This window comes from Amblyraja radiata, chromosome 13 (genome assembly GCF_010909765.2).
Source record: "Amblyraja radiata isolate CabotCenter1 chromosome 13, sAmbRad1.1.pri, whole genome shotgun sequence".
Lineage (NCBI taxonomy): Eukaryota > Metazoa > Chordata > Chondrichthyes > Rajiformes > Rajidae > Amblyraja > Amblyraja radiata.
The window spans coordinates 8,158,606-8,167,809 of record NC_045968.1 but is presented as its reverse complement, the minus strand read 5'-3'; the positions used below and the strand labels follow the sequence as shown (position 1 = coordinate 8,167,809).

The 9,204-nt window shown below is 44.1% G+C and overlaps 1 protein-coding gene across 2 annotated transcripts in view; it reads left to right on the top strand.

Moving 5' to 3' along the window:
* Positions 1-9,204, top strand: part of LOC116979588 — an 81,629-nt gene that overhangs the window by 22,954 nt on the left and 49,471 nt on the right. For both annotated transcript variants that reach the window (XM_033031170.1, XM_033031169.1), the window contains exons 2-3: positions 2,395-2,426; positions 5,016-5,051. In XM_033031170.1, coding sequence (XP_032887061.1) covers positions 2,395-2,426; positions 5,016-5,051 — 68 coding nt within the window. The remainder of the gene's footprint in view (positions 1-2,394; positions 2,427-5,015; positions 5,052-9,204) is intronic.

Genomic DNA, 9,204 nt, shown 5'->3' with positions numbered 1-9,204 from the left:
GCGACCCACCTACGCCACTCTCCATGGCGACCATAATGGGGCGGCGACTAGTTCCCAGAATGCGGGAACTCCTCACGACCATGAAGGCGACTCCCCGGCAACCACCCGCGAACATGTGGCGACCACATAGTTTCCTGCAGCCGCCTAAAAAGTTGCCTAAGTGGGACTGGCCCAAAAAGGTGGCAACACAAGTAGATAGGGTGGTGAAGAAGGCATATGGTATCCTTGTCTTCATTGCGAGGGGCATTGAGTATAAGAGTCAGGAAGTTATGACGCAACTGTATATGGGACTTTGGCTGAACCGCATTTGGAATATTGCCTGCTGTTTTGGTTGCCCCATTACAGGAAAGATGTGGAGGCTTTGGAGAGGGTGCAGAGGAGGTTTACCAGAACACAGCCTGGTTTCGAGCGTTTTGGCTACAGGGAGAGGTTGGATAGACTTGGATTATGTTCTCTGGAAGTTTTGGTGCTGTTTATCAGTCCCAACTGCAGCTGGTTATAAATGTCCATTGCAGCTGCCTCCTCCATTAGGTCGTCCCGCGATCCGTCATCGCTCACCTTGCTGGTCTATCTTCACCTTTGTGCCCCGGGGGGAGTGCACCGCCCGCAGGTTTCTTCTTACCGGCCCTTCCAGCACTTTGTCCAGCGCCCGGAACCAACTCCCTCACCCTCACCCTCATCTCCGGTTTCGTGGGCGAGCAGGAGCAGGTTCCGGGAGAGTCGGGCGTGGTGTCGGGGAATGGCCGCGTCACATCTGGGCCGACCTATGAGATCTATTTTCCATCACCCATGCCATTTTGTGAAGCGTGATCATGTGAAGGTATCGTTGATTGCAACAATGAGTCATGCAGGAAATGTGATGATAAACAAAAAGATACAGGGAGCAGCTGGAAAAGGTGAAGCTGCTTTCTTCAATCCCATAACCACAGTATTCTCATACGTAAACATCATACGTATGTGTCATATCATTACAAACCTGATTGTAATCATGTATAGCCTTTCGCGGCTGGCTGGATAGCATGCACCAGTAAGATTTTTATTGTACATCGGTACACGTGACATTAAACTAAACTAGACTCAATTTTACAAATCTCACCCTTGAAATTTGTGGTTGTGCAAGAGTTTCCCGGATCGAGCCTGTTTGGGGTCACGCTACTATTTGGGACTTGTGCCTCCCTGGAGCTCTGCAACATTCCTGTTGTCTGTAAATGATGCTTGAGCCCCTGATGTCAAAGTAAGTGAGGTATAGGGGGCAATTGGGATGGGAGGTAGGGGTGGCATGTACCCGGGTGAGTGGGTATAGAGGGAAGAAGGAATGGCAGGAGTGGGGAGGAGGTGCTATTGGCACCCTGGGCGACCACTTGACTGGGAATGGGCCATCACTACTTTGATGTGTGGGAGGGAACTGCAGATGCTGGTTTAAACCGATAGACACAAAAAGCTGGAGTAACTCAGCGGGACAGGCAGCATCTCTGGAGAGAAAGAATGGGTGACGTTTCGGGTCGAGACCCTTCTTCAGACTAGTGATGCTACTCGATGGCTTCACAATGAGGAGAACACGGGCACGTTAAGTCTGGTTGGCGCAACCTTGTTGTATGTGAATTGGGCAACTGCTGAGTTAAAATCAAGACTGAAAGAATGGCCCATAGAACACAATGACCCCAATTTCAATTAATCCTCCACTGATCTGTTTTGTAGTAAATGCCTACTATGTTCTGTTGTGCTGAAGCAAAGCAAGAATTTCATTGTCCTATCAGGGACACATGACAATAAACTCACTTGAACTTGAACTTGAGTTTCCTCCGGGTGCTCCGGTTTCCTTCCACATCCCCGAAGACGTTTGTAGTTTGTAGGTTAATTGGCCCTCTGTAAAATTGCTGTTAATGTGCAGAGAAGGGATGCATAAGTGTAATAACATAGAACTGGTGGTAAGGGTGGCATGGACTCACTGGGCCGAAGGGTCTGTTTACACGCAGTGTCTTTTAATCAACATGTAGGCTGGTTCATCATAATCATAATTTATTAACCAAGTATGCTTTGCTACATGGATTTAAAGTGGGTCAGTTGAGTCATATTGAATTTTCACAGACATCTCTGCTGCTGGAAGTTTGAACATTCTGCACTCTTTGTGTTTTCTGAAAATACAAAACACTACTAACATGAAGAAAGGACATGTAATGTTAAATGTTTGTCTTCCCTGGTGAGTGCTTCCAGTATTATTCATAAGACTTGCTATTTACTGCCGTCTTAGATTCCATTTGGAATTGCTTTGGTTTTAACAACTAACCTACACCTATTTTATTATTTGTTAAAAACATCAACAGTGTATCAAATGTTTCACTCAACTTTAAAGGCACATAAATGACCCATTACTGTTCTTTAATTTTCTTTCAGTGAAGAGAGAGCTCCAGTAAGGAATGTGAAAGGTAATTTCATTTTATTACTACATTTCTGGCTTTTTATGAGCAGTGGAAGCAGCTGTATGTTTCATTTGTGGTTTCCGTGGACTATTTCTATACACTTAGTACTACGCGGGGATTGTGCTTACGTATGGAAAATCGTTACTGATCTAGAAGCCACAACGATAATTTCACTGTACATATCAGAACATGTAACAATTTAAAAAATCATTGGCCATTGATATATCAGTATACTAATCAGAGGCTGTAGTTTCCATGCAAATCAGTATTCTGTGAAGCTCGTGAAAAAAGATCTTCACGACCTAAATATGAGGATGAATCCTTATCTTGCAAAGTATTCACTTTTGAATATGAAAAATCCATCAATCAGTATTCTGTGAAGCTCGTGAAAAAAGATCTTCACGACCTAAATATGAGGATGAATCCTTATCTTGCAAAGTATTCACTTTTGAATATGAAAAATCCATCAATCTGGTGTTTTGTTTCTGAACTTCCATGGGAAAAAAATGCATTTTGATTCTGTTGAGATCGTTGAGAGTTGCGACCTAGGCATTTTGTAAGATTGGACCTTGTGTGTAGGAAGGAACGGCAGATGCAGATTTAAACCGAAGATAGACACAAAAAGCTGGAGTGACTCAGCGGGCCAGACTGCAATGACCAGGTTCAGGAATAGCTACTTCCCCACAGCCATCAGGCTATTAAACCTGGCTCAGACAAAACTCTGAACATTAATAGCCCATTATCTGTTATTTGCACTTTATCAGTTTATTTATTCATGTCTGTATATATTTATACAATGGTATATGGACACACTGATCTGTTTTGTAGTCAATGCCTACTATGTTCTGTTGTGCTGAAGCAAAGCAAGAATTTCATTGTCCTATCAGGGACACATGACAATAAACTCACTTGAACGAACTTGAGTCGGGGGAGAGGGAAATGTGAGATATAGACGGTGATATAGAGAGTTATAGAACAAATGAATGAAAGATATCAAAATAGTAACGATGATGAAGGAAACAGGCCATTGTTAGCAGTTGGCGGTGAAAACGAGTTCAAAACAATGAGACTCAACAAGACGACTTTGAAGATAGTACAACCACTTGGGTGGGAGAGAGAGGGAATGCAAGGGTTACTTGAAGTTAGAGAAATCGATGTTCATACCTCTGGCTTGTAAGCTGTCCAGCTGTAAAATATTCCTCCAATTTACATGGACCTTGTTGCATGGGTCACGGGTCATCCAAATCTTGCAGCACAATTGATGTTGAGCAACAAAGGTGCAGCTGTGGTTAATTTGCTTTGTAGTTTTGTCTCCCCTTGTGGAGAAAGGAGGTTCAAGTAGACAGATGCAGGTAAATCAGTATGAGGAAGGGTCCCGATTTGAAAAGTCACTGATCCATGTTCTCCAGAGATGTTGCCTGACTCGCTGAGGTACTTCAGCATTTGGTGCCTTGTTTTGACAGAGGTGGGTGATGGGGATGGGACTAACAGGTCCGTGAAGTTATTGGCATGGGACACAGTGGGCAAGTTCAGGAGGAGTGAGGTCGGGAGGATTTGGGTTGAGGATTATAGGAGGAAGGACTTATAGGACTGGACAAGCTAGATGCAGGAAAAATGTTCCTAATGTTGGGCGAGTCCAGAACCAGGGGCCACAGTCTTAGAATAAAGGGGAGGTCATTTAATTAATTGCCTTATATTGTGTTTTGAATTGAATTCGGTCTTTACTTTGTGTACTAGTCATGTCTCTACTATTTATTTCATTCCCCTCACATGTTTTTCCTCTACCTGCTAAATTTTTGTAAGGTGTCCTTGAGACTCTTGAAAGGCGCCCATAAATAAAATGTATTATTATATTATTATTATTTAAGACTGAGGTGAGAAAAAACTTTTTCACCCAGAGAGTTGTGAATTTATGGAATTCCCTGCCACAGAGGGCAGTGGAGGCCAAGTCACTGGATGGATTTAAGAGAGAGTTAGATAGAGCTCTAGGGGCTAGTGGAATCAAGGGATATGGGGAGAAGGCAGGCACGGGTTATTGATAGGGGATGATCAGCCATGATCGCAATGAATGGCGGTGCTGGCTCGAAGGGCTAAATGGCCTCCTCCTGCACCCAGTGCCTTTCTGTACTGACACATCTAAAAAGTTAAAAACTAGATTTCCCAGTTTATTGTATTTTAATGTTGTGCTTTTTAGTTTATTAAATTGGAAGTTGATTAGCCACAAAAACAAAACATGTGGGGTTTATTCATGGAGAAAATGATTGATAAATGTAGTCTAATTTTTAATTTATCTGCGCACAAGCACCTTTTTGTTTGCCGAGAAAGCACTGAGGAAAAGTAATATATGTATGATTTCACTGCAAATGAGAACAGAAGATTTTAAAAACAATTGCTCCTCAGAGCAATCAACATAAATTCACAACTTTATGAATCGTGATTTTGGTTTGGCGAGCAGGAAGAACATGCAATTTACTTCCAACGGTTCATAGACTTTACATTGATGGCTCTGGGGACCCTACATAGCTTGTCGTTGCAAAGTCTGCTCATTGCTCTTGCTGTTTCACTCACCACTGTTGCTTTGTGTTCATTCCACAGAGGAAAATGAAGATGTTGTTGACAACGCAGAGCCAGGTCAGTGGTGTTCATTCCTCACAGTCCGTCTGCCCTCTGTTGAACACCATCACTTCCTAACGTAAAATATAGGGAGAGGTAAACACGTGCATGGAAACACATGCACGGGATGCATGAGTGCATGGGGTGGTCACCACAGCCAAGGACATGGGCCTTGCTGCATATTTCAGCAGCAGGGCGGCAGCGGGAGAGTTGCTGCCATACAGCGCCAGAGAACCAGGTTCGATCCTGACTACAGCTGCTTGTCTGTACGGAGTTTGTACGCTGTCCCGTGATCTGCATGGGTTTTCCCCGGGATCTCTGTTCGCCATCTACCCTCCAAAGACCTGTTGGTTAATTGGCCTAGTTAATTGTACCTAGTGTGTGTAGGAGAGTGTTAATGTTCGTTTAATGTCTGGTCGGCGCAGGCTCGATGGGCCGAAGGGCCTGTTTCCGTGCTGCATCTCTAAACTAAATTAAACTAAACTAAACACTTAACACCTCGTAGCCCACCACATCCTTGCTGGTTATTAAGAAGACTTTTATATTAACCCCACTTCCTGTCACTGGGTCCATAGCCTTCCGTGTTTGACGATTCACAAGGTTCTCAAGGTAAATGTTGAGAGAATGCAATTGTCCTCTCATTCACCCGCTCATGCCATGCATTCCAAACTCCAAACATGCTCTGGATGAAAACACTCTTCCTCAGATACCGTCTGAATCTCTTATCCGTTATCCTAAACCCATGCGACCTGACCCTGATTTCTTTAGACATCTCTGCTACTAGCTACCCTATTTGTGCCCCATATACTTTTTTAAATGATGGGACATTGGTAGGGGTAGGGCAGATAGCTCTGGGTTGTTTGGGGCCTGAGATCAGGTGAATGGGCATGGTATGTAGAAAGGAACTGCAGACGCTGGCCGATAGTGAAGATAGACACAAAGTGCTGGAGTAACTCAGCGGGTCAAGCAGCATCTCTGGAGAAAAAGAATGGGTGACGTTTCGGGTCAGGATCCTTCAGACTACAGTAAGTGGTCTAAGAGAATATGTGTAAAGAAAAGTAAAGCCAAAGATGGGGTCCACGTGAAGCTCGGAGGCCTTGTCAAAGGAGTAAAAGGCAGTGCAAGTCGATGTAATTTGGGTGATACTTGGATGAGGAGGTCAAGGATGATAAGATCTTTGGTGAGAAGATTGGAGGCTGGGAGTTGTCATTTCCAGGAATTGGTTGTTGTGAGGAAGCTGCTGGGTTAGGTGGCTGGGAAAATTGGTTTGGAGGGATGTTTCTATCGTGGAGCTGGGTAGGGACCTTCGAATTTCAGTCAGAAGTTCAAAGCCTTGCCTTGAAGGGATTGAGGCCATTGGGATAGGGGGGGAGAGTCAAGGATGAACAGTACTATTGAGTGTGGGGCAGGTCTCAAGGATCCGTAGGTCCCAAACTGTTGCTGTATTGACATTAGTCGGAAGTCTATGGAGATGGCGGTTCCTGGGGCAAATTTGGCTAATTTCCCTACTGTGCTGCAGAAATGAACTTTGCACAGAAAATGACATCATTGCACTTTTTAGAGAGATTCCTAACATAATATGGTGCAAGTCCATTCAGCCCTGAGATTTTGCCCCATTATTCCTCTTATTTCCCTGCACCCAATTACTCCTCATACCTGCCAATGCCCAACCACCCCCCACCACCCCTCCCCCCGCACCCCAATACTCTTGCCACCCCCCCTACACTACTGATGATCTACAGCAGCTAATTAGCCTAACAAGATGTTTTAGCTTAGTTTATTGTCACGTGTACCGAGGTCAAAAAAATGTTGTTGCATGCTAACCAGTCAGCAGAAAGATTATACACGTTTACAACCGAGCTGTCCACAGTGTACAGATACATGATGAAGGGAATAACATTTAGTGCAAGATAAAGTCCAGTAATGTCCGATTAAAGGTAGTCCGAGGGTCTCCAATGAGGTTGATAGTAGCTCAGTATCGCTCTCTAGTTGATGGAATGGTTCAGTTGCCTGATGACAGCTCAGAAGAAACTACCCTGTGACTGTTGCTGGGGTTTGGTAGGAAAGTGAAGCACCCATCAGAATCCACCTGCAAACTCAACATAGACAGTAGATAAGACACAAAAAGCCAGAGTAACTCAGTGGGTCAGACACCATCTACGGAGAAAAGGAACAGGTGACGTTTTGGATCGAGTCCCTTCTTCAGACTGACAGTCAGAGTCAGTCCCTTTCCCTTGACTCTCAGTCTGAAGAAGGATCTCGACCTGAAAGGTCACTTATTCCTTTTCTCCGGAGATGCTGTCTGACCCGCTGAGTCACTCCAGCATTTTGCATCTATTTTCGGTTTAACCCAGAGTCTGCAGTTCCTTCCACAACACAGACGGTAGTTGGTTAGGGCTGAGCCTGGCTCCTTTGAGCAACAAATGTGCAGCATGAACTGCTGCATCACTGATATCTGCATTATCCCCATTATGCACAACTGATGCAGATATAAGAGTTTGAAGCACGAAACTAAATTGCTCTGGGAAATACACAGTTAAATTTCTGAAGGGATGCAAATAGACCTAGAAATTATGGCAATTGCATTACATTTTGAGCAGAATTTAAGCATTATGCAATCAGAATTCTGAGCTGCAATGCCCACTGGCACTGGCTTGTCTCATTAAAGATTGCTTGCATTTTGCATGTGGTGACACGTTATTTTTTTTAATTCTCTCTATTTTATATCAGTACTCTGTGGAATTATGAAACTGCACACTTTTCCAAGGTTTCCATAGTTTCTCTAACTCTTTCGATACCTCAGGCCCAAATTTAACTTTTGTCCAGGATGGGCCAAATATGACCATCTGACCAGCTTCTAGCTGAGCAGTTAATACCAGCAACATGGCAAAAACCAAGGATGTGGGTTAGAGGGTCAATCATGTCACCAGACCCTAACATTTAATAGGCAATAGATAATAGACAGTAGGCCTCTCAAGCCAGCACCGCCATTCACTGTGATCATGGCTGATCATCCACAATCCTGCCTTCTCCCCATATCCCTTCACTCCACTATCTTTAAGAGCTCTCTCTAACTCTCTCTTGAAAGCATCCAGAGAATTGGCCTCCACTGCCTGAGGCAGAGAATTCCACAGATTCACAACTCTCTTGGTGAAAATGTTTTTCCTCATCTCCGTTCTAAATGGCCTAACCCTTATTCTTAAACTGTGGCCCCTGGTTCTGGACTCCCCCAACATTGGGAACATGTTTCCTGCCTCTAGCATGTCCAATCCCATAATAATCTTATATGTTTCAATAAGATAACCTCTCATCCTAAATTCCAGTGTATACAAACCCAGTCGCTCCATTCTATCAACATATGACAGTCCCGCCAACCCGGGAATTAACCTTGTGAACCTATGCTGCACTCCCTCAATAGCAAGAATGTTCTTCCTCAAATTTGGAGACCAAAACTGCTCACAATACTCCAGGTGTGGTCTCACCAGGGCCCTGTACAACTGCAGAAGGACCTCTTTGCTCCTATACTCAACTCCTCTTGTTATGAAGGCCAACATGCCATTAGCTTTCTTCACTGCCTGCTGTAGCTGCATGCTTACTTTCAGTGACTGATGAACAAGGATCTAACAACGATCAATAAGGAACAAGGGAGGATTTAAGTGGTGGCCAAGGATCTGTATGAGAATTGACACTATGGTTAACCAATTTGGACAGTGTCACAACGACAGAGCTGCTGCTTCTTTGTGCCAAACATCTGGGTTCAATCCTGACCTCGGGTGTTGTTTGTGTGGAGTTTGCACGTTCTCCCTGTGACTGCCTGGGTTTCCTTGGTGTGCTCCTGTTTCCTCCCACACTGCAATAACTTGTGGGCTTGCAGGTTAATTGGCCTCTGTAAATTGCTCCTTGTGTGTAGGCAGTGGGATAACATAGAACTAACGTTGACAATTGATCGATGGTTGACGTGGACTCGGTAGATATAGAACTAATATATGGGTCATCATGGACTCAGTGGGCTGCAGGGCCTGTTTCCATGCTGTATCTCTGAACTAAATGTATTAATTTAATCTTCTTCATGGCCCTTCCCAAAAAACATTCCTGCACTCTGGTACTTAAGTATAATTGTTCCAAATGTATAGTAAGACTGTTACTGAACTGTATGCAAACTGTACCTAGA